This window comes from Bactrocera neohumeralis, unplaced genomic scaffold, assembly GCF_024586455.1.
Source record: "Bactrocera neohumeralis isolate Rockhampton unplaced genomic scaffold, APGP_CSIRO_Bneo_wtdbg2-racon-allhic-juicebox.fasta_v2 cluster10, whole genome shotgun sequence".
NCBI classification, from domain to species: domain Eukaryota; kingdom Metazoa; phylum Arthropoda; class Insecta; order Diptera; family Tephritidae; genus Bactrocera; species Bactrocera neohumeralis.
Window position 1 is genome coordinate 5,431,992 of NW_026089623.1, and position 26,382 is coordinate 5,458,373.

Genomic DNA, 26,382 nt, shown 5'->3' on the forward strand with positions numbered 1-26,382 from the left:
CGGCAAACTTTGCTGATGTTATAGTAGAGTTTTTATGGAGGCGGGAAATCCAAAAAAAAAAATACAGACCCATTTATTTCTTTACTGGCTGTTATTAAATATGTGTATAACACAAAATAAAAAACCTAAAACACAAATGAAAACCCAATTTTATTATTTAGGGGGTATTGTATAAATGGTTGGTTGGGTTATCTTGGTACTTCAACTACTTGTATGCATTATTACCGATACATATACAACTTTTAATTTTCAGTGTTTTTATTATTTAAATAAAGTGGATTTCCACTTTAATTCATTGAAATATTAAAAATACTAAACATTGAGTCACTCTATGCGTAAAAATACATAAATTTTATAATAATTAGTGAAAATTGTTTGGAAAAACTACGATTTTACACCATTTTCAGGAGGCTACCCTAGAGCCCCCGTGGTCCTAGGGGGGGAAGGGTGCTATTATTCAAAAGCTCCATTCATTACCTTTCAAATGAGGGTAGCAACCCCAGCCCCCTCCCTCTTTGCGCAAAACCTCTTCAAAATGATATACTAAACTAAACACCCCCATTTTTTTCTCCCGTAGAACTCATTTTTACATTGGCAGCCACTTAAATTTTTTATATTTTTTTTTTAATGTTTATCAACGATTATGTTTCCTGTATTTAGGGTATAATATTTCTTTATATTTTTTTTTATTTTAGTTTGTAAAATATTTTACTATAGTAACACTGATTATTTGACACATTTATTTTTACAAATGATGTCGATAAGGTAACACTGATTATATGACAGTTTGTAATTCATTTGTTATTCTTAAATAATCAAATTCAACAATAATTTAAATGTTTATTAAAAGCTATTTTTGCACTATATTATATAAAATAAATGTGTGCAAATGAATAAGTGATGTGTAAGCGTATATAAAAGTGAAAAATAATTTTATATATCGAATATATGTAATTAAAATATTGCAAATTTTCAACACAAAACGCGAATAACTCGAAAACTATAAGCTTCCTGCGGCTATAACCATATATATTCGTGATCTGGAGAATCTCCTCTATCCGACCATACCCATTTTATTCCCGAAATCCTGGGATGGTATACTAAAGCCGACCCCGCTGATTGTGCGATCCCAAAGCATATAACTATAACCAACGCATTTTTTGTAATAGCCATGCCCGTATAAATACAAACACGCCAGGAAAAGCAGATCAAAAGATATACTCGACTTCTGCACATCATGCGGCACCAATTCACCTATAAGTACTTTACATAGCGATTTTAGGAGTCGAAATGTATTTATAAATGTTGTGTCTTGCATAGTAAAAGGATCGCTTTTGTCTCGTAAACCCTTCAAAATTTTCCTCCTACCCCCCGATTCCTCCTCCTCAACAATTGCCGCGTACATAAAGAACTGTTCCTACATGCTAGTTATAACACTCATATATTTTTTAAAAAATGTCAAATATTGATGTAAAACAAAACAAACACAGATGTTTTGTATTATGATGGCTGCTTTCACACGTCACAGATATTTGTGATTAAGTGAGCATTTGAGCTTTTGAATTTTCGCCAGAATAAGGTAACCCTCACTATAGTGAGAAACATCACTGTAGTGAGGTTGGCGACTTTTGTGAGGGCATGAGAATAGGGCTGTAAAGTGACAGCTAGCATAGGGTTGCAATTATTTTTGACATGTAATGTCATTGCACGAGAATAAACAAGGGTTTTGGTCTGACATATTTCACAGCCATTGCAATAATTTTCTGCGTGTGTTTGTTGTTGAGCCGGTGCACCAAGAGGAAATATCTGCAATTCGTGCACCGTGCAAGGGTTTTGCAAGAGCAAGAGAATACCCCTCATGTGTTACTACTACAAATTTTTGAATGTTTAAAAGGGAATATTTAAAAAAAAAAATATAAGGGTTAAAATTTAGAATAGCATCCCCGAATTTCGGGGATATAATGGGTATCACTGGAAAGGTGACGTTCTCCAGATCCCGAAAATATATATATATAGTTGCCGCAGACTTATAGTTTTAAAGATATTTGCATTTAAAGTTGAAAAATTGACAACTTTTACATTGATAATTTGTATATTGTGAGTAACTTTTTCACGTATTTTATTCAGAACTTTTCACTTACTAACACTTCACTATAACGTTTCTGTATATTAATTCTGTATATAAAATTTCCGCGCCGCGCTCCAAAAAAAATAACCATGGCAACCCTTTTCTTATTGTGCAAATGCAGAGAATTGTAACTAAAATAAAATAATTAAAATAAAGCTTTATTTACAACAAATATTAAAAAAAATAATATACAGAAACGTTATAGTGAAGTGTTAGTAAGTGAAAAGTGCATAATATAAGTGAAAAAGTTGTTCACAATATACAAATTATCAATGTAGAAGTTATCAATTTTTCAACTTTAAATGCAAATATCTTTAAAACTATAAGTCAGCGGCAACTATATATATATTTTCGTGATCTGGAGAACGTCACCTTTCCAGTGATACCCATTTTATTCCCGAAATCCGGGGATGCTATTCTAAATCCCAGCCCATATAAGTGTTAGCAGTTAGAATTGTGTCATATATTCTTGATCTGGAGAGCCTCCTCTTCCCGAAATCCTTGGACGGTATATTCAAGTTTTTCCTATATTATCTCCACTTATAATACAAAAAATTAATAAATTTGGGTATAATTACCTGAGAGATTGCAATCGGTGGAGTCAGCAATTGTAACATCAAGAGTCCCCCATAAAACATACAGAAGGAAGCAAATGACAACAAAAAGTACGCCAAGCTTTGGAATTGTACTGCTTTTAGACCATGCGTGCTTTGATGGGAAACTATCTCTACCCACGGTTAGGTCAGCAGCTATTCTATTGGGAAAAAAGGCATTTTGCTTTCGGATTTCTTGCTTGTGCCTGGTCAACAGGTTCGTCATAATTCTTATTAATTTTTAGTTTACGAAAACATCACAAAGATAGAAATTAATAATAACACAAATCGCAATATTATGCATTTGTTTTAAAACAAATTTATCATTCACGAGTCATTTTCTGACTAATCAATATGTTAAAAAAATAATCGATACTCGTGATGGTCGATATTCATCGATGTTTGTTCCATATGATATATCTCTTACAGCACTATAGCAATTGTGAGGTTTTTGTATATAAAGAGGTTTTCCTTCTGCTAACGTGATTTAAATAGCTCAAATGCTCATAATTTCCTTACAAATTTGTGTTGTCTGTAAGGAAACCTCACAATGCGAAATTGGTTTTGTTTGTTATTTTAATTTGGCAAACGCAGAAAGCACAACTACGCGAAAATTCTTCAGTCACGTAGTACTCTGAACGCAATTTTAAATTATTATATAACATTATAATAAATTTGTTATAATATTGAGATATGATCTTATTGTAATATAAAATTGCAATAAATAAACCATCATATGCAATTATATTGCCACCATATACATTTTATAATATTTTTATATATATTTTTTTTTATTTATTTATATAAGCTTATACAATGTTAATAACATATGTACAACCTAAAACATGCAGCGCTAGCTTCAGAGGCTATCAGCTGTTCGTTGAATAAATGTGTTGGCTTAAAGCGCCTATACACGAGCACACAAGTGCGTTCGATCGGTATGTGTGCGCTTGCGGTTTATCGTGTATGGGCTTGTTCGCGTACCGATCCATGTTCGCGAAAATGTTTGATCTTTTACGATCGTGTCGGCGCACAAAATCTCATTTCTCTCGTGTCGCCGAACAGTGAAGATCGCGGACAATGGCAAGTGTTGAGGGCGGAGCCTGCTTTCGAGGCTTCAAAAAATCGATTTTTTTGAGGATTTTTTTGGGAGGGAAAGAAATAATTGATTCAAGCGAAATTTCTTGGCTTTATAGTTATATACTTGAACATCTTTCACAAATTTTTTGGATACGAAATCTTTGATATTCTGCCTTTGGGAAGCAATTGCCCGATGCATCTCGCATGTGCAGTTTTCGGACGGCGGGCAGGATGCAGGTCGCAATTTCTATCGGAAACAAAAAATTCAAAGAGATTCATATTTTTTATTAATTTATCTTCTAGTTAAATTAAGAAAATTCAAAAGAAAAGTGTAAAATTTAAAATTTTATTAAAAATTGAATAAGTAGTGGATTTTGATCAAAAAAATTTTAATTTATGGTGTTTAAAAATATATTAAAACTTGGCTTTTCTTTATATTTTTTTTAAATTTAAATAGAAGATAATTTTATGCCAATGATAATAAACTTTGCCCTAATCCCATACGACGTTTAGTTTTTTTTCTATCCTGCCCGCCAATTAAGAATAATCGTAAAAATGAAAAACCGAGAAATCACGCTTCAAAGTTTTCCCTTTTTGCCTAAGCACTCAAACACATAGTGTAAGAAAAATAAAAGTTGGAATAACTTATTATCGAAATACAAAGAAATATATAAAAGTGACATACATTAGAAATAAATTCGAAGAAATGTTCCGCTTGCCTGTCGCACATGTTAACTCTGTGAAGAACGAACGCAAAATGGATTTGTGTGGCGTGTATGGGCAAACGAATTCACACCGATCGAACGCCCTTGTGTGCTCGTGTATGGGCTCTATTAAATTCTCCTTAATAGATCACATTCTTTACGGGGCATCTCGACAGGATAAAATCTTTGTCTTACTAACTGTATTGCCGTGCCTATTGCCTGCGGAGACTCCACATTGCTTATAGCTTACGATATATGGCAAACTAATTAGTATGCAATATATCGTAAGCTATAAGCTGTCACTTCAGCAGTGTGACAGCGCAGTTTTCATTTCTATGAAAATTTCGAAGAGGCAACATATCCCATTTGCACATATGCCGACGGCATTTTCATTTCGGTAATATGAAAATTAGAAGAGCGAGAATTAAGACGGTTGTGTTGTATTATAAAAATAAAGTACATTTTCAAAATAACATTTTTTCAAAAATTTAATATTTAGTTTAATATTGTTAATTTACAGAAAAATTATGCAAATTGGGTTGGGAATAAGCGAAATCTTAAATTTAATAAGCTTATACTAGCAAAAACCAAAATATCATTGGTCATTTTTAATTTATTATTTTAATTGGTATATAAAATTTATGCCACAATTATTATATTGTAGTCCAAAATATGAATTCTTATTTTTCCCAGAAATACATTTGTAAACAAAAGGATCTTTATCCTTTTTTTGTTTATGAAAGATTTAAGGAGTTTAAGAGGTCAAAACGTGCGCTACGTCAGCTACCTACCCTACGGCATTCCGCAATGTGATAAAATAAATTTTTCAAGAGCTCAAAGCATGCGCTACATCAGATCGAACCTACCTCCCCTACGCCTTTGCACAAAAATAATTATGTTATGATTACAAATGCCCACTTACAGATTTGGCAATGGCAATAGCAATAGATTTGACAGTTAGTAAGACATAGATTTTATCCTGTCGAGATGCCTCGTTAAGAAAACGATAGATGTTTTTTATATTTTCTTCCGTAGCGTTGGAAAGGAGGGAAATCGTATCTGTGTTGAAGTGGCAATCTCTCTTACCTTTCAGTGTCAGCACAGTTGTTGTTGAGTTACAAAACGGACAGCAGTTGGTACCACGAATAATGGGATGCCCAACTCTGACTGAGAGAACAATTGCTAAACGTCAAAACCATCTAAACTTTGACAGTTGACTGGATTGGGGAGGTTTTGACGTTTAGCAATTGGAAACGAGCGATGGCCAGATTGAAATCTTACCAAAAAAATATGTAAACGGAGGGATTTGTTGCATCGTTCAAGACCTCTTATGTAAAAATGTAAAACAATGAAAATTAAATAAATTTGTGAAATTTAAAGGTATCTGATGAAACGTTTTGTAATTTGAAGCATCATAGTTTTATTTTCAATGGAAAATGATTAAAAACATTTAATGATTGAGAGCTAACAAGTTTAAATCCTATTATTGGGTATTGAAAGGCCAAAAGTCAGTGGTTCTAATATTCTTTAAAAAGATTTAAATAGTTTCTCCATATAATAAATGACCACTATATAGCAATTTTTTTTCGTACTAAATGTTGAGTGTTTTAATTTAAAATGCCCAAAATTTCTTATTTTGTTCGATCTGGCCATGATAGAAAATGTTATAAAAAACGCTTATTTTGAGGCGCTCTCACACTGGAATAAGTTGGGTATCCCATTATTCCTGGTTGGTACTGTTTCTTCCGAGGAGGTGAGCATGCGTCAGTATAGTATGTCCAATCCGTAGGCGAATGTATGGTGTTATAAAATTAGTTGCAACTGTTGATGGGTATAGCGGTTTGATTCTGGCTGTGTTAACTATTGAATAATGGTGGTTATATGAGACCCAATCAAGTGCCAATTTAGAGAGCCTATTTTGGTGTATGAGTCGGAATATATCAGATTTCATAAAGAAACTGAATGTAATTGTGGGCGTGTTGGATGCATTCTTTGCTAATACATCAGCGTAATTATTTCCGGATAACCCAGTGTGGCTTGGAACCCACATTAGCTTAATTTTATTTTCATATATAATAAGATATTCTCTAATAGAAATGATGATGTTAGTGTGGTTGTTGCAATTTTGAATGGCTTGGAAACATGATAAGCTGTCGGTGCATATTACATATTTTCCCGGGCTTTTTGTGGCATGTAGAACAGCATGAAAAATCGCAGTGGCTTCAGTAATGAATATCGAACAAAAGGGGAAAAGAAGTCCATATGAAATTGGCTTTCTCGCTAACGACCGCAAAAGAGGTTTGGATTTTTTTTTGAACCGTCCGTGAAAACAAATCTGCCATGTTTCAGAGTATTCTCAATTTCACAAAATTAAGAAACATAAATCGCATTAAGTGTGGTGGATTTAGGCAAACGAACTAATTTATCAATAAACGTGTTTTTTGGAATCAACCATTGTGGATGACGACGTTTAGGAAGTTTAGCAGGTTTTAATGGCAAGCTGTTTGTTTTGGCGAAAATGGTGCATTTATATATAGCTGACTCAATTTTTGGAGGTCGGATACGTGATGATGATGAAGAAAAGGCATCTTGAAGCACATGGTTAAAACCAAGGATGATCTTCGGGTATACTTCGTATGTGGTGTCTTCCATATTGTCTCTCAGAGAGGGAAGACCGGACTCTGCTAATATATTTTTGATTGGTGACGTGGGGAATGCTCGAAGCGATCTTCTAACAGCGGAGTGATACGGTGCAGCCAACATTTTTAGGTGACTTTTTGAATGATGCCCATATATTTCAAGAGCGTAATTGATGACGGAGAGTATGAGTGCCTTGACAACATTAATTAGCAAAGATGGGCCAATGAGGGAACGCTTGCATGCTAGGTGCTTAACAATATTTGAGTTTTTAGTAATTCTATTTCTAATATATTGACAATGTTGTTTGAATGCAAATTTACTATCTAGAATTAATCCAAGAAACTTAAGTGTAGGAGAACATGAAATATTTACATTGTTGAATGAAATCGGTGGAAAATGACAATTATGTTTTTTACAAATGTGGAGTAAACTGGATTTTAAGTACGATATTGATGCGCCTGCAGAAAGGGACCATAGGGATAGTTTAGAAAGGATTTCTTCAAAGGTAGAGGATATAAAACTAAGGTCAGAAGATTTTGAAAATAGAAGGAGATCATCAGCATACAATTGATGCTGAATATTAGGGAAGGAAGAAAGGATAGAGCTGATTTCAACAAATGCTATGGTGAACAGAATAACTGATAGCGGTGATCCCTGAGGAGCAGTGGCGTAACTAGCCTACGTTGTGCCTGGTGCGGATAATGAATTTTGCGCCCTTAAAAGATTGTGCGCCGCGAGCCCCCCGTCATTCAAAAATCATACCTGTGATAAAAAAATTTTAAGGTATTTTTACTTTATAACGCGCGCAGTTACCATTTTTTTGAACCCTTTGTCACAAAAAAAAATATTTTGTTTTTTTATTATTATTTATTATTATTATATATATTTAATTTAATTGTTAATTTAAACAAACAACAGTTAGAAAAAATAAATCACATTATTTTCATAAACAAAACGACTGTTTTTAAAACAAAGAGAAACATTTTTAAAATTATTGTTAATTAAATAAAATTAACTACGTAACAATACATATAGATCTAAAAAGTAACATCTTATACACTACATTTTTGGTGAAATAGGATTTCTTAAAACAAGGAATTAAGCCAGTGAACACTTAAGCTACCTACGAACTAAAACTAATTTATAAAATAATTTTGCGAGATTTGCGAGATGCAAACTCATCAATGAGTAAATCGAAATTCAATTGTTTCGCAATAGAATTTTCAATTGATAAAATTAGTAAGTTAAAAAAAAATAAGTTTTTATCAGTTTTAGCTTACTGAAAGCTCTTCCGCAAGATGCGACTGTTACAGGAAGGGTAAGGAAAATCCTGAGAGCTGCTTCTACGTTTGGAAAAGTATCTGCCAAAGAGAATTCGTGACTAACCTTGAATGGTCTCCGATTCACTTTCAGAAAATAATACATCTGATTGAAATTTCAGTGATTCTAATTCGCCTAAAAATTCTAATGCATTTGTATCGCGTTCGTATTCATTTGCTAAATCTCTGGCATGCTTTTTATTGTTTCGACGTCATTGTGTTTCAAGTTAGCAATTGATAAAAAATTAAAATCCTTTGCAATTGTATTCATTTTTTCGAACTTCCATTTTAGATCGACTAATAATGAATCTATCGCCTGAAATATTTGTGTCCTAAATTTTTCTTTGCTGTTTAAATTGTACCCTTCATCAGTGCTCTCGCCCAGATCTTGCCGTTTAATTCGTCTTTTTCTTTTTTCCGGAAAGTGGTCGTCAATATCTATTTCTTGTGCCAAATCTTGGGCATCACTGAAATATTTTTCAAAGGATTCATTTCGTATTTCTTGGACTTGTTTTGTTAAACTTTCCATTATTTTTGAAGCAGTATCCAGTGTAATATCTTTGCTTTGGAGGGTTTTATTTATTCGATCTATAGCAGTTAAAACCAAATTTGCAAGAAACAAAGAAACTTGAAATCGATGCTGTTGATCAAACTTTGTGCACCAGAGATAGTCTCTGCGTTAAAATTGTTAGACGTCAATGTATGTAGAGCACCCATTACTCCTTTAAGCTGGTGATATAAAGCTCTTACCGCTTTGGCTTTGGAAGACCACTTAGTATCCGCATGACATTTTAAAGTTATTTGAATCTTCTCCAATAAAATATTCCAACGTATTGTTGATCCAGAAAAAAAAGTAAATATTCTCTGAACGGTCCCAAAAAAGTTATTATGTCCGGTGTAACGCTTTCAGCATGTACTCCTGCCAAGTTTAGACTATGTGCTGCACATGGCACAAATCGAGCATATTTATTAATTTCTTTAATTTTTGCTTGTACGCCGTTGTATTTCCCGCTCATATTGCTACCGTTATCATAGCCTTGTCCTCGAATATTGGATATATCTAATTCATCCGCTTCTATCTTCTCCAGAATTTCTTTTGATAAACCCTCGCCGGTTTTCTGGTATGAATGTATAAAATCAATAAATCGTTCTTCAATAGTAACTACTCCTTTGGTAATTTTTACATATCTTATAATTTGAGACATCTGCTCGTTATGTGCAAGGTCCGGAGTGCAGTCAAAAAGAATTGAATAATATTTAGCTGCTTCTACTTCCGCAATAATATGTTTTTAACAGCACCACTCATTAAACTAATAATTTCATTCTGTATCAGCGGAGAAATAAGTATATGATAACTGTCCATTTTTGTGTGTTTCTATGTGATATTTTAACTCTGGATCGTATTTCGAAATCATATTAAGAGCAATTAAAAAAACTCCTGAACCGGACTCTCCCAATTTTTCATTGTGTCTCCTCAATGCTAAATTGTTTTCAGCGCAAAAAAGAACAATACTAATATGTATATTTAAAACATGTCTCCACTTCGTTTTTTCCCGTGGTATAGCTGTTTGGAGTGCATTATCTATGAAAGAGGGAGATTTAATGCTCTTTTCTAATGTTTTCCATCGTATAACATTTTGTAAATGGCGCGATGAATGTTCGTGATCTGGAATTCTAGGACTTAAATGACGCCAGTTGGTAAATCATTTTTCTGGATTAGCTATAGGCGGTGTATTTGGATTTGTTGAAAGATTTTCATTAAAAAGAATGCACGGAAAACAAAATACCGCTTGCCTTTTGCCACTATAAATTATCCAGGTCCTCTCCGTATATAGTCCATTGGATAATTTTCTTTTAAATCAGTCTCTAGAAAACGTCCTTTTGGCAGTATCATTGGAGGTCATAAAAATCAAAATGTTTACCCTGATCAGGGCCCTGTTCGACCAAAAAACATCGAATTTGATCTGTGATTGGGTACCAAGTAACAGGATCATTTCTATCGACGGTGACGGCTGTATTGGCAACTACGGTATCTAGATCCATAGCATCTTGAACATCGGGCTCATCATTTCCATGGGAAGTATTTGAGGCTTCATTGTCGTCATCCTGAACAATCGGATTATTTTGGTTATCATTCAGACATTGATTAAATGTTTCCGATACTTCCTGCGACGTAGATGGAATATTTGTATAGTCAGTATCTGTTTTCTCTTCGCTATTAGATGCCAGATGGTCACTAGTTTTAGTCCATTTAAGTAATGTGTCGGCCATTTTTTTACTATTGGGTTCATTTATTCTTTTTCGTTTCCGAAACTCCGCGCCAGATGGTCTTTTTGATGACATTTTTGACAAAACCTTGGTTCTTAAATCTAAAACAAAACAAGAAAATCCCTACATTTCTGGTGGTGAACTTAGATTTGAAGATTGGTATTGTATATTATAGCACCGCGAGTGCGGCCAAAAAGAGTGACATATTTTTTTTTTTTTATTCTGCTCGTGGAAAAACGTAAAAACACGTCTTCGTATTTATAAAGCAAGAACGCATTTTTTTTTACCTACTTTGCACCGCATAAAAATAAACTAACCACTTTTTTTCGGAATTAAAAAAAATTAGGGATATGTCTGACTTCGATAAAATATCTATTTCAACAAAAATGTTACCGTCAAATAATAAAAGTTGTATTGAAGTTCCACGCAAATAACAGTAACCTAACGATAAACTTTTCTTAATAAATCTGTGAAATCGGCTATTAACCTGTTAACTAAACGCAAACAATGAAAAAATTCGCCCTTTTTTAATGCGAATTTAGATAAGTTTTATTAATTTAATAATACTTATTTCTATTAAAAATAAGAAACAATGATGTAGTACTTACCAACTTATATAGAGCTTGTATTTTGTAATTTTCAACTAAATTTAACAAATTTAACTTCCAAACACTAACACGTCTGATTCTGATTCCACAAATAAAAAAGGATTTTAACTTGATCTTTTAAAGCTTATCAGACAATACCTCCCATTGAGCTCTGTTGTGGCTATACCAGCGATTAAATGCGTATTTAAAATTGATAATAAATTTGTAATTTAACTTTAGTTGCGAAAAGCGAACCGATTGTTGTTTGTTTTCAAAGTGAAGTATATTTTTGTCAATTGAAACATTGACAGAGTATTTTGTCAGTGGAAAACACCTATAAAATTAGGGATGTGCGATCTAGATCGATATTCGCGCCCTGTTGCGGGGGCACCACCTGCACCACCCTAGTTACGCCACTGCTGAGGAGTGCCGTTATCCGAAGGAAGAGTAGGTGAAGCTGTGCCAGAAATAAGAACTTTGATTTTACGTTTAGAGAGAAAGGATTTAACAAAACTAAATATACGGGGGCCAACCTTCCATTTGATTAATTGTCTTAAAACTACATGTATGCCCACGAGATCAAACGCTTTTTCAAAATCAAGCGAAAGAAGTGAAACGTGATTTTTATTAGATAAAGCGTCACATATGAAGTGGTCAAGGTGTAAAAGAGCGTAGATAGTGCTTTGTCCTTTTTTGAATGCAACCTGATTTGAATGAATGAGTTATTGAAATGGAGAACCCAAGAGAGTCTAGTAGCAAAAATTTTTTCTAAAAGTTTTCCTAGACAGGGTAGAAGGGAAATAGGACGATAGCTGGTAACTACGCACGGAGGTTTGTCAGGTTTTAGAATAGGAATGATTGCACTGGTTTTCCAGATTTGGGGTATGGTGGCAGTTCGATAAATATTGTTGTAATGGTTGATACTCTGCGAGTGGTAGGCACCTTGTCGCGGTGCAGGGGCTTAAATTGCAACACATTACGGCATCTCCCAGCCATCAGGGGCGATACTACACAGCATCTCTCCTGGGGGCTGGCAGGGGCTGCATGTGTGCAGCGACCGAGAGCTACCACCTCCTAATCCAGGGTGTTATGCGACAACCGTGCCCATTGGATGATTTGCAGCCAGGAGGTAAATTCGTCTGTATTCGAACGGAGCCTTCCCAACACCGGGCCGCCTTGGGAAGTAACGGTGGCCTTACCGCGTCAAGGGGCTCTGGCGCGGCGGACCTTTCAGTTTCCACTTCAATAAAAATACGGTACGTACGAAAAAGATGAGCAACAACAAAAACAAGAACAACAAACAAAATTCAACAACAGACAAAGACAACAACCGAAACAGCAGCATCAACAACAACAGTGCACGGCTGCACAAGCACCGCAAGCAAGAGTGGTCCGTGGGCTAGACGAAAGTTTAGCTTCCTGGATGCTCTGTCGCCGGAAGAGCGAGCACTCTTCGAGGAGCACGCGCGTGACGACGTCGACATGCCCTCTTGCAGCGGCACCCAACGTAGTGCGTCCATCGCGACCACTGCGAACCACGCGAATGCCGCCCCCACAACCCCCTCGAGCAGGATCGACTGCGGAGAGGAGGGTGGTTTCACGAAAGTGGAATCAAGTAGCGAGCGCAAAAGGAAACGGCAACGAGGGAACATCCCATGTACCCCGGAGCCAGGACGCCCAGGAGGTCACGACGACCCACGAAGAGCGGGAATGAGTGGGGCCACTCTCAAGTGGTACCTCTGATTCCTTCAGGACGGCATGACACCGGAGACAGCTGAAAAGCGGGCTCTGAGTAGGAGCAGGGGGAGCAACCCCTCTTCTAAAAATGCACAGCGCGCAGGTGTCAACGGTTCGTCTGCAACAAGACGCAGGAATCAGAGGCGGCGCCGAGCCAAAGCAGCCTTGTCAGAGGGGCGAAGCGAAATTAGGCCGGCACCCCAAGAGGCACCTAATCGAACGGAGAAAAGGAAAAGCGGCCAAATAACTCCTCAGGAGCCACCTAGGTCCAAGAAAATCAGAGAGGACAAACCACAGGAGGCCAGGGGAAAAGGCTCCAACCCCAACCAGCAGCCGACGAGAGCCGTAAGCCGGAAGTACTCAGAAACCGTGAAGAGCATCCGGATGGCAGTGTTGCCCCGCAACTACCCGGCGGAGGCCCTAGGGTCGGAACAGCAGACGTCTCTCCAGAACTGCTTAGTGAAAGCCTTGTTCGTGGGCGACGAGTATACCGGCGCCTTTAATGGCATCTTTTTCAAGGGCGGTATGCTCCTGGTAGACTGCCAGGATGAGAAGTCGGCCACCTGGCTAACGGGGACCACGCCAAGGCTAGTGGGTTGGAATAGCCCGGCCCTGTGTGTTAAGAGAGGCGAGGATATACCACAACTGCACAGTATGGCGGTATTCTTCCCTAGAAGTGCGAACGAAAATTACGATTTCGCGCTTAGTTTAGTGAAAAACCAAAACTTGGGCTTAAGAACCACGGCGTGGAAGGTCGTATCAAGCAGTGTTGTGGGTTCAGGGTGGAACCTCAACATAACGGTAGATGATGAATCCTATAAATACATCAGGCAGAAGGGATTCAAGCTAAACTTCCGCTTCGGCAAGGTGGTAATGAGGCCATGGAGGCCCAAAGCAACGCCGACGACGGACAAAGAACCCGCGACGGGGATGACCGCAGCTCCGGCTTCATCCGCAGCCAGCTCAGCAGGGCAGGAGGCGACTGCCTCTGTGGTTGCGGGAGAGCGGCACGAGTCCCCCAACGACCTCATCCCGGCCGAGAAAGCTGTGACCACCGGCGTGGATGAAAACAGGAGCAATGAGCTCCCTAAGGAGCAAGAAAGCATGCTGCCATCCACCCAAGAGCTCCTGGAAGGGCTGGATATGCAGGTTGATGAGGATATCGCGGACGAGGACCAGTCTCTCATCGAACCCATATTATAAGCTCCAGCGCCGGCATAGAAGTTGCTCAGGTGAACCTACATCACGCATCGGCAGCCTGGCTGTCATCGTGAAAAGGTTCATTTCGGATAACCTGGGCATCCTCTTGATCCCAGAGCCTTGGGTGGTTAAAGGAGAGGTAAGAGGCCTCAACACGAAAGGAAGCAAGGTAATCTGGGATCTCTCTAGCGAGAGACCCCGCTCTTGTGTAGTCGTTAGAGCCGATATAGACTTTTTCTGTATTTCAGAATTTCTAACGCAAAATCTGGTGGCGATACAGGTGAAGGACAAGGAAGGTTCGGACTTCGTCCTCTCATCCGCATACTTCCCGGGGGAGACGGCCATAGAAACCCTAAACATAACCATAAGCAGAGTAAGGCAGGCAGATGGTAGATCCACCACAATTGGACTGGAGAGCAGACTAAGTGCAATAAACCAGTCCATTGTGGACGCCTATCATTGTGCTTGTCCACTGAAAGCGACCACCAGTAAACAAACGTGCCCCTGGTGGTCTAGTAAACTCTCAGCTCTCAGACAAAAGGTGCGAAGGCTGTTTAATAAAGCCAAGCGCACAGGCAGCTGGGCAGAATACAAACGGCACCTAACAATCTACAATAAGGAGATCAGGCTTGCCAAGACAAACAGTTTCAGGAAATTCTGTGACAGCGTCTCCTCGACCCCGGAGGCAGCTCGGCTGCATAAGGCGTTGTCGAGAGGTAAGACGGACACAGTATTATCCCTAAAGAGACAGGACGGGACCTATACGACTAGCGCGGAGGAGAGGGCAGAAACACTCTTACAGGCGCACTTCCCGGAGACGGTTCAAGTCGACCTAACTCCAGCATCGGACAAACGCAGGCCGGACCGCTCAGACTGGTTGACTGCAAAGAATTTGTTCACTGCGGACTCAGTCAGATGGGCACTGGCCTCCTTCTCAATCTATAAGTCACCGGAAGTGGACGGCGTCTTCTCGGCCCTCTTGCAGCAAGGTATGGATACTCTCCTGCCACACCTGCTAGGTCTGATGAGAGACAGCCTGGCAATGTCGTATATTCCTAAGCCATGCAGAATTGCAAAAGTAATCTTCATCCCAAAGTAGGGAGGAGAGACTATTCGCTAGCCAAATCATTCCGGCCTATAAGTCTCACATCCTTCATGCTAAAGGGGATGGAGAAAGTAATAGATAACCACATTCGATCGGAAGTGCTGAAGAACGCACCCCTACATGCCAGGCAACATGCGCACAGAACGGGCAGATCCACAAACACTGCTCTGTGCCAACTCACGTCTGAGCTGCAAGATTCGCTGGATAACGGCGAGGTTGCGATCTGCGCCTTCCTAGACATTGAGGGTGCCTTTGACAATGCGTCTCACACTAGCGTGATCAAGGCACTTAAGAGAAGGAACGTTACCACTCCAATATGCAGATGGATAGAAGCCCTTCTGCGTACTAGGGTAGCGGAAACAACGGTGGGGGAAAGCAAGATTCATCTTGGCACCACAAGGGATTGCCCACAGGGGGGAAGTACTATCCCCTCGCTATGAAGCTTGGTAGTAGACAAACCCCTCGAGTTGCTCGCCAGCAATGGAATCCGCTGTCAAGGGTACGCGGATGACATCGTCATAATGGCGAGAGGCAGATTTGAAAACACTCTCTCTGACATTGTACAAAGGGGCTTAAACCTGGCGAAAGGATGGTGCAACACGGTAGGGCTAAACATCAACCCAGCAAAAACTACCGTAGTCCCATTCACTAGGCGGAGATCTCTTCCGGGCCTGAGGTCCCTAACATTAGGAGGCACAGAGGTGGAAATGTCGAAAGAAGTCAAATTCCTTGGCCTCACTTTAGACTCATCACTACGGTGGAGTAAGCATTTGGACTTAACGCTGTCCAAAGCAACTAGAGCACTTATGGTATGAAGACGCCTGGCCGGCAGATCATGGGGTTGTAAGCCAGGAATCATTAGATGGCTATATATATATATCATGATAGTAAGGCCTATTATCACCTATGGAGCGGTGGCTTGGGCCACCAAAGCAGCTCAGTCTTCGGTGATCCGGAGACTATCAAAGACTGCCTGTGTCTGTGCTTCGGGGGCAATGCGCACATGCCCCACTGTGGCACTGGAAGTCATATTGGAGCTCACACCGCTGCACCGGGTGATAAAACAAGCAGCAAACCACACCATGCTGCTAATGTCAGCAGAAGGCTGCGGTAGAGGAAAGTTAATGTCCTCCAGACAGATGGACGTACTGGCGGAAAGCACACCGCTAGTCCTCCTCCCAAAGGACGGCACAACAAAGAAAATAAACTTCAAAAGAAATTTCAAAGTTACTCTCGGCAGCAAGACGAGGTGGAGCGATTCCACGCTGGAAAGACTGTACCATTCAGTGGTACACTGATGGCTCCAAAACACCGGAAGGTATTGGGGCGGGTATTGCGGGACCGCGTACTAAGCTGTCCGTACCAATGGGCTGCTTCCGCAGTATCTTCCAGGCTGAAGTTTTTGCCATAGGTCAGTGCGCTGAAGTCAACCTCAGCCGCAACTATCGCAACCAGCGTATAGCTATTCTCAGTGATAGCCTAGCGGCACTAAAGACGATTTCATCATATGAGATCAAATCGCTTTTAGTTGAGGAACGCTTAGAAAGGCTAAACCGCCTGTCCTTGTGCAACCGGGTGCACCTAATTTGGGTGCCAGGGCACAAAGGAATAGAAGGAAACGAGAAGGTCGACGAACTGGCCCGCGCTGCGGCAGCGTCCAAGGTGATGGGACCAGAACCATACATAGCGGTAGGATCCCACACTTTTAAGGAGCTGCTCCGCATGGAGGAAAGAACGGAGAGAGAACGGCATTGGCAACAATCATCAGGCATGCGCCACGCCAAACTGCTACTAGGGGGGTACAGTCTCTCCAGGTTCAAGAAACTATTCACCTCCCCCGTGACAAATTCCGTCTCCTCGTCGCAATTTATACAGGGCACTGCAGGCTCAGGAAGCACTTGTTGAACATGGGCATAGTCTCCTGTGCTAACTGCCGGTTCTGTGACCTGGAACAGGAAACACCAGCACACCTAATCCTGGATTGCACAGCAATTTGTGGATATGTAAGCAGGGATCACATCACCTCAGTAGCGCCCGGCAAACTCCTAGAGCTATTCAGGGGGACTCTGGGAAGACATGTGATATCGTAGATGGCACAATAGACCTTAGGTCGCGGTGCATTACCTCATAACATTTATCTATCTATCTAATGGTTGATAAGTCGCTTGAGGAGATGAGAAGGAAGATGTTTGATGATGGGATAGGAAACTTTATCTAACCCAGGCGTTTTACCTTTAACCGCAGGAAGAGCTATATTGAGTTATATTAAAGATGTATCTGAGTAGAGATATTCGGCTGAAGGGAATAAAACAGATGAAACGTAATTATAGGCAAGTAAAGAGTGCTTATTAGACGAGTATTCAGAAGAGAAATTACAATCAGAAGATTTTGACGAGAAAAATTTGGGGAATTCTAAAGCTATATCCTGTGGATATAGTAGATTGCCTTGAGAGGAATTGAGTGAGATAATAGGAGAGAAAGAAATATTGCCAGATAGTCCTCTTATATTTGACCAAATCATTTTAGGGTCAGAAGAGGAATTAATGCTGCTGGTAAATGTCTGGAAAGATTTAACTTTTGCTTGCTTCGCTTTTCTTCTGAAAATGGCATGAGCTTTTTTATAAGCAACAAGGTTTGATGACGAACGATTTTGTTTGAAATGATGCCATGTTTGTTGCTTATGCAGTCTAAGAGAAGATGGCTCACTATCCCACCAAGGAGGGTTATGATTACGAGGTTTAGGTGAGGTTTGTGATCTAGATTGATTGGCAGCAGATCTTATAATCTTCTGAATCCTAGAAGTTTCCTGATTAATAATATCTGTAGAAGGGAGGGTGTCTGAGTAACGTAAACAAAATTCTTGAAATTTGGGCCAATCAGCTGAATCAGTGTTAAAAAATATTCTGGGTTTGAAGAAATTGGAATTATGGGAGGAGATTTTGGCTATGATAGGAAAATGATCGCTACCATGCAAATTATCTAATATATGTACAATGCCAAACAACTTTGGGAGAGAGTGAAGTGGAACAAATTGTAAGATCTATATGGGTGTAGGTGGAATGAGTGGAGAAATGGGTAAGGGAACCATCATTGAGGACAACAAAGTCCGACCAGAGGACAGCATCCTCAATAATGCGGCCCCTGGAGTTAGTTGAAGAAGAACCCCAAAGAGGGGGCATTGAAGTCATCAGCCAGTAAAAAAGGAGTCGAGCCAGAAGGGAAAAGGTTAAAGAAGTCTGCTGAAGTAAAAGTTTGGTGAGGAGGGGAATATGCACAGATAATTATTATTTTTTGGGGGGAGGGAATTTCGATGACAACGGAAGAGATATTCGAAGGAGATATTGGGAGAATATTATGCGGTATACTTCTCTTAATCAGGATTACAATACCTTGTTTGCTTGATGTGACGAAAGGAAGGTTATAAAAGTGACCAGCATAGGCTTTTGGAGTATGAGCTGATATATTGTTTGCAATATGTGTTTTGTTTAATAATATTATTTATTTTTTAATTAAAATTTCAAGTTCAAAGTAGTTATTAATGTATCCGTTAATATTCCATTGAAGAAAAGTTAACATAGAAAAATAAAGAAAATTAAAGTATAATAACATATTGTTTGCAATATGTGTTTTGTTTAATAATATTACGGAGGGGTTATATTTTTTAATTAAAATTTCAAGTTCAAAGTAGTTATTAATGTATCCTTTAATATTCCATTGAAGAAAAGTTAACATAGAAAAATAAAGAAAATTAAAGTATATACATATGTATGAAAAATGTAAGTTTTAATTGGAATTTAATATCTAGAATTATGTATCTATGGATACTTGGGTATGTGATTGTGGATGGCAGGAGGGTACAGGTGAAGTTGTGGAGGGGGTTATAGTGGTAGGAGAAATAGTTGTGGAAAGGGGTGAGAAGGATGGAGAAGGAGAATTGTATAGGGAAGAAACGGAGGGAGAAGGGGTTTCGGGGCAATCATTATGGATTGAGTGTATGTTGGTAGGGGATGAAGCATTATTGTTTGAAGTTGTAGCTTTAATGTTGTCATTAGAATCATTAGTGTTTGAAGTTTTTTCGATGTTGATGTATTTTTTTGAGTAAGTATTGTTGTTGGAAGCTGTTACATTAGCATAAGAGAATGGTGAGGGAGTAGAAGGCATTAGAGATTTGTATAAATTGATGGCTTCACGCATCGAACACTTGTGGATAGTTTTAATCTTAAGTATCTCTTTAGACTGGACAAATTTTGGACAGGCGTTAAAGGAAGAAGGATGTTCACCATCGCAGTTAGCACATTTGACTCTAGAGCATTCAGTGGGAGGGGTATGATTTGGGGGTAGGTTGCAGATAGCACAAGATGGGGTCTTATTACATCGCTTAGCAGTATGACCCAGCAACTGACAATTCTTGTAGCGAATGGGATTAGGATAGTAGGGACGGATATCGAGGGTACACCAGGCAACTTCAATACGACTAGACAAAGTATATTTGTCAAAAGTTAATAATAAAGCACCAGTAGGTACACGATCACCATTGTTTATCTTCATAAATTTATGAACATCGGATACTCCTTGATCTTTTAGAACATCAATTATTTCGTCATCAGCAAGCTGACAGATAAATGGAGCGTAAATTGTACCCTTTACTGAGTTCAGAGAGTTGTGAAGAGATATCTCAACAGCACCAGCTCCGGGAAGATGTTTGGTATGTAAAAATTTGTCAGCGATTTTTTGGTTCTTGAATTCCAGCGTTGAATTTTCTGGCTTTTTCCTCTTGTTTTTAGGACCCGGGGATAATAGTGCAAACCTATTATCCCCCAGCCTGTTGGCCCCAGGGGGCATTGCGAAAGAATTTACGTTCTTACCCGATTAAATTGTGGATTTAACTTTATAATGAAAAGTATAAAAAACACGTGGAAAGTGTAACGAATTGAAGCTCAAAATGTCAAAGCTAGGTTAAATTGCGTGTACACCTAGTAAAGAGAAGTTATGCAGCGAGTACGTACATATACATAAGTATGTGCGCTCGATATGAAAAAATCAACAGTACACAACCACGAACAACGAACGAATGTGTTTTATAATATTATAATCTAGCTTTACTTATCTGTGTTTAGTAAATATAAATCACATATTATTCATATTAAAGTGTTCACATACTCAGTTATAACCTGAAAAATGTTAGAAAAATTTTTTTATAGTTAATAAAGAGAAAAAAAAAATACATGAAAATGCCAACAAAAAAAAACGCTGTCTTTGAAAAATCCTACATATTTGGTTTTTAGGATGTAGCCACGCTAGTTTTCCTCATAATTGTTAACAATATATCTGTGGACATTTGGAAAACCCACTTAAGTCTAAAAACCAAATTTTACAGGAGAGCGAAAAAACACATTTAACTGTTAACAAAACTTTTGTTAATACATATTAAAAAGAAATAGGGCCATTACATAAAAGGGACATGATTTCTTATGATTTTCTAGTTAACTATCTTCGACTAACCGCAACGGTTTTATTTTAAACCAAGTTTAAAGGAAATAAGTGCTTCTTCCAAACTGATTTTAGAAAAAAATATCCGCTTATGTCAGGTAAGAGCATTTACAAAAATCACCTGAGACGAAAAATTTCAAAAAATTTTTAGCCTATTACGACTTAAGTTCCTTTTTCAAACATGACACAAACCAGACTTAAGTGGATAATCTAAAATTCATTTTTATTTATAAAAGACAAAATATGCAAGTTCTTTATGTAATTTACAATAGATCTAAATTTATTTCAACCACGGATTCTCCTTCAACTTTAAGATTTCGGTAAAAACTGTGCAGCTCTGGGTTGACCAACGGCAACATATCTAGCAAATCGCGTTTTTTGTTTGCAGAAATAGGGAGAGGACCCGTATAAGATTTTGCACGCTCATAGTTTTGATCTCTTTTACGCCGTGCTTTTATGTTTAATTCCTTAAATGGATCGTCCAAGCCTAGAGAATATTTGTAGCGTATCAGTCCAGGCTCTGTTTTCACATACCGCAACCACCTTACAAACTTCCACTCAAACTTTTCAACTAAAAAATAGTAAGAAATAATAATTTTTAAATAAGAATTAAGCAAAATACTAATATTAATACTATTACTTATAAGTAAAATACTAACCTTCGGTGTTATTGTTTCTCCAGGTATATTTGTCTTTCATCAATGCATTGAAATTGTAGAATTCTTCTTCCTTCATCTCCTGAGTAATATACTTTTTGTTTGTAGCAGCAATTAAATTTGACCAGTCATGGGGATGTTGAATAGAAACAGAAGTGTATTTCTTTTTCTTTTCTATCTGTGCGTGAACTGTATCACATTCTAGATGGGTATGACCAGCAACCAGAAACTTGTGATCAATTGTTTCAATTGTGGGATGATCTTCCAACACCCTTGCAAACATAGCACAAATATACGAGTTACGATTTTGACCAGTGCATGAATCACTGTATAAAATGACATGCTTTACGTCGTTAGATAAGCTTGCGAGGCACTTATAAATGCAAGAGTCGATGTCATTACCTCCGCGCTTCGCAATAGCTTCATGCCAAATGTAGCAGTTGGCCTTGTTGGGGGCACCATCATGAATAGTTAAGTTGAAGGTCCACAAGGGACGTTTATAAAAAAACATTGAAGCTTTCAAATAAGGCGTTGGCAGACCCTGCTGCAGGTCGAAAGAAAACATTTTCACAGACTTATCTTGACGGGAGAGTTCTTTGTCCCTTTTCTTACAGTCATATGCGAAATCAGCAGCGCCATGGTGGTTTTTTAATTGTAAAGAAATCTCAGCTTTTTCCTCCATATTCTCAGTGTTTTTAATTTTTTCTTTCAATGTTTCCCATTGGGTACATAAATCAAGGTGGGGTTTTTTTAAATTTAATGTCTAAAGTTTTAAACATTTCCTGAAATTTTGATTCTGACACCGGATAAGAAATATTTTCTTTATACAATCTATAGAGTGATGCCTGATTAAGTCCTCGTTGGAAATAGATCTTGGTAGTATGACGCCGACTGTAATGGCTTTCATATTTTGGTATAGAGTTTATAAAGTTCAAAACTTCGTTATGCTTCTCAACCGTAAGCTTGTTGCTTGGAGCACTCCATCCCCGGCGGTCATTAGGAGGGATTCCGCCGTATTCCGTTTGTGTTTTGTACATACAAATAGTTTTGATTCTCTGTTCTGTTTCGCCATACAATTGAAGGAAACATTTCTTGCAAACTTTTATGTTTTCGGAATTAGTTTCGAAATGGTAAATAAAAACGTACTCTCTTTCGTTCGGGTTATCTAAGGTGTCAGTTTTTTTGTGCTGAACGTCAATTAGGCTTGATAGTATTTGCCGACGTAAGTTATAGTCCCTATTCTAATAACTTTTAAAGAGGATGGTTTGTTCTTCGAAGCTAATTTTTGTTTTGGATTTCATTCTACATTCCCCAGAACTTGTATATTTGTGTAATCACTGCAGTTTTTTCTAGACCTTTTGTATTCCTTGTTTAAATTTCTACCTGGCTTTTTAGTTTGTTTTGGTGATTTATTAGGAGTAAAAAAAGCTCGCCCTCGTTCAAACCAGGGGAGACAAAATTATTGATGTTCGCTTCTAATACATTTGCCACAATTTGTATGCTTTCAGTGGTGGCATTCAGCGCAGAATTTTCACTTGAAGGTACAAAATCTGAGTATAGAAAATCCGTTTCATGAAAGACGTCTTCTTCAGACTCGCTTTGACTTGTAAATTCATCAGAAACCTTGCGTTGTTGCGACTCAGAACGAACACGTGATGTGCTAACTTCAAAGGAAAGTGTTGTTAAATCACAGTCCGTAACTCGCATTTGCTGATCTGCCACTAAACTTTCAGAGATTGTCTCTGTTGAATTGGATTTTAATATCTCTGTGTCTTTTTTTGGCAATTTTCTTGCCATATTTGCAAGAATCTGTCCCCTTTTCATTGTAAAAACAACTTATCTGGCAAACTTTTTGTTATATTTGCATTAAAAAAAACACCTAAGTTCAATTAAAATACCCCCAGACTTAGCCTTTCTGTTCGGAAAATTTCAGAAAATGCTCTTAGCAGGACATAAGACGTGTTAACACGGCGAGAGTTGATCATAAAATAATTTCTAAAATGAACTGAACTCCTTTTATATTGGTATTATTTCAAGTTCTGCCCGAGGAAAAAGCACTTACACCGAGTTAAGTTGTTTTTCCATAAGCAAAATAAAAAAAAGCGTCACATCAAGTTGACTTAAGATGGTTTTCTTAACGATAGTTAGAGGATTATTTAGAATGCTTTTTCTCTTTTCTATCTTATCTAACTTAAGTTGTTTTCGCAAATGCACTAGGAAAAAATATCGACTTAAGATGCTTTTTCAAAATTCATATCTCCGTCGCAAATCACGCTATCAGTACGCCGATAAGACAGAAATGACCGTTATGAAGATGTGCTTTTATGATAAAGAAATTGGAAAATTTACTTATCTCGACTTAAGCGGGTTTTCCAAAAGTCCACAGATATATTCAAATATGAGGGTGCTAAGTGATTTTTAAATTAATAAATATGCCAAACTTATTCCAGTGTAAAAGAGCCTCAAAACTAGCGTTTTTTATATAATTTTGCCAACCGCAAACGCATGATGAAAAATATTTGCAAGGGCTGTAAAATATGTCAGACCAAAACCCATATTTATTTCCGTGCAATGACACGTAAAAAAATAATTGCAACCCTGTGTTAGCTGGGATGTAGTGCAGGTCGCCTCCAATCTGGTGCATCCTGGGTAACGCTAAATGACCTGCGGCTTTCACGGCCTTACAATTCTTTGGACGACCTTTGGCTCTGGACTGGTTTTTGAGAAACTTTTATTTAGATTTGGTAGAACCCTGGGTGGGTGGTGGCGGCATTCTGGCACTTGAGTATGATGAGGTGACGCTTATCAGAAATGGCTGACGGGCTAATGTCGCAATCCCCCACGTCCTGTTGAAACCCTGGCAGGCCTCAGAGTGCTGAGCGAGGACGATAGGGCTGGACCGGAAGTTAATAGAACAGAACCAGCGGTCAAGAAGCAGAGGTCGCACAAGGGAGAAACCTCTTTTGGTAAGAAACCGCGAGCGGGAAAAGCGCCAACCTTTAGCGAAATCGCTAAAAGCGCCGGTGCTATAGTTTTCCTGAAGGTGGTCAAGGAAAACCCTGGGCCGCCCCCAAAATGTGTGAGTGCCGGTTGGCACCATGGGCTGCACAAGCTCACAAGTTGTGCTGACGATAGATCGGCCGTCTTATATAAGAAGGCAGTATCTCCGGTGGGGGAGGTTTGGAAGGGAGCCAGACTGGAGGCCGTGCTCAAAGCGGATGTTCCTCTTCGTTCTAGGGCTCGCGTTTAGCTGCCGACCGAACCTTACACTGCGAGTGAGATTGAGGAAATCCTCAGATATTGCAACCCCTCACTTCCAACGCAGGACTGGAGAGTTTTAAGGCTAGAGAACCGATGAATCGGTAAGCGCTGATAATGGTAAGCGCGGAGTCCATCGGTCCTCTTAGCAAAACAAAGGGAGCCATAAGCTATGGTTTTGAAATGGTAATTCTGAAAGTACTCCCATCAGATGCCAGAGCTGATAGTACCCAAGCTGCAGCTGTGGTGGATGCGACAGAGGGCGCTGACGGTCAAACGACCGTGGAAATCGACCCGAAGTTCTCGGACGTGGCGAGTACTGGGGGCGGTACAGCCTCGAATAACTTTTTGAGGAGGTGCGGGTTGATCACGACTTGGGCGCTGAACTAGCGCACCTGGAGAAGAGTCTGAAGGATGAAATTCCTCCAGATTAACCTCCCGCACGCGAAGGCGGCCTCCACCAATCTTTTGTTTCGTCTGGAACAAGACGGGGCTGATGTCGTCCTGATCCAAGAACCGTGGCTGATTGGTAACGGGATCTCTGGATTGAGGAAAAAGAGCCATAGGCTCCTGACGGCCAAGGATGCAGGTAGGAACAGAGCCCGTATGTTGGTAAGGAATGAATTAAGGGTATTTTTTACCTAATTTCAGCAACGCTGACGTAGTGACAGCGAAATTGGAGTGTGACACCGGAGATTTCTGGCTTATCTCCGCGTTCATGCCACACGATGATGTAGTGGAGCCCCCTCCTTTACTGCTGAGGAGGACCTTAATCGAAGCGCCTAAGACTGGTACCGGCGTTATCATCGGTTCCGACGCAAACTCGCGACACCCAATCTGGGGTAGCTCGGATACCAATAATAGAGGTGAGTCGCTTTGTGATTTTATTGTTAGCGAAAATATTCGCATCTGTAATAGAGGAAACTCTCCTACTTTTGTGACCGCAGGCAGGGAGGAGGTTCTCGACCTCACCCTAACCTCACACGGGATTGCTGATCTCAAACTGGAGGGTCCTCGACGTTCACCTCTTTTCAGATCACAGGTACATCGAGTTTAGTCTAGTCGAAGAAGGTCGGCCTAGAAAATCTTTCAGAAACCCTAGGAACACGGATTGGGAAGGTTACCGCAGGAGGCTTCGGCAAACTCTTCCACGCGCAACAGGATGGACTCGTTGGCCACCACCGATACGGTGGAGGAGTGGGTTGAAGTCTTCAGCTCGTCGTGCGATGCTGCGCTGGAGACGTCCTGCCCACTGAAAACACCGAAGGGCAAAGGGAAACCTCTATGGACTACGGAGCTCTCAGATATCAGGGCGTCATGTAGATATTTATTCAACAGGGCCCGCAGAAGTGGGTTATCTGATGACTGGGCTTTGTATAAAGCAGTACTTTCAATATACAAGTCCGAGTTAAGAAAGACTAAGAGGATCTCGTGGAAGAGCTTCTGTGAAAAAGTGGAAGGCTGTCGAGAGTCCTCTAGATTCAGGCGTATTCTCGCAAAAAATCCAGTGTCCCTGGGGTATCTCAAAGACGCAAATGGGAAGTGGGCCCTCAACAGTGAAGAAACACTTCAGATGCTTCTCGGCGCTCATTTCGCGAGCAATACGTCCTCTGTGAG

The 26,382-nt window shown here is 39.3% G+C and overlaps 2 protein-coding genes and 1 long non-coding RNA gene across 4 annotated transcripts in view; 2 read left to right on the forward strand and 1 right to left on the reverse strand.

Moving 5' to 3' along the window:
* LOC126764867 (galactosylgalactosylxylosylprotein 3-beta-glucuronosyltransferase S) overlaps positions 1 to 3,082 on the reverse strand; it is an 89,101-nt gene extending 86,019 nt beyond the window's left edge. Inside the window, exon 1 of one of the 2 annotated variants that reach the window (XM_050482505.1) lies at positions 2,707 to 3,082. In XM_050482505.1, the coding sequence (XP_050338462.1) occupies positions 2,707 to 2,947 (241 nt within the window). In that variant the 5' untranslated portion in view covers positions 2,948 to 3,082. The remainder of the gene's footprint in view (positions 1 to 2,706) is intronic. The other variant, XM_050482506.1, reaches the window with a different exon arrangement.
* Positions 3,083 to 11,749: 8,667 nt separating this feature from the next.
* On the forward strand, positions 11,750 to 19,005 carry LOC126764870 (uncharacterized). Its single transcript, XM_050482510.1, has 2 exons — positions 11,750 to 14,425; positions 14,505 to 19,005. Exon 1 carries the CDS (start codon positions 13,078 to 13,080, stop codon positions 14,257 to 14,259), a length of 1,182 nt encoding a protein of 393 aa, XP_050338467.1. The 5' UTR covers positions 11,750 to 13,077; the 3' UTR covers positions 14,260 to 14,425; positions 14,505 to 19,005.
* Positions 19,006 to 19,066: 61 nt separating this feature from the next.
* On the forward strand, positions 19,067 to 20,574 carry LOC126764985 (uncharacterized). The gene is made up of 3 exons (XR_007668199.1): positions 19,067 to 19,877; positions 19,946 to 20,066; positions 20,146 to 20,574. It is a non-coding gene; the product is annotated as an uncharacterized LOC126764985 (long non-coding RNA).
* Positions 20,575 to 26,382: the final 5,808 nt, after the last annotated feature.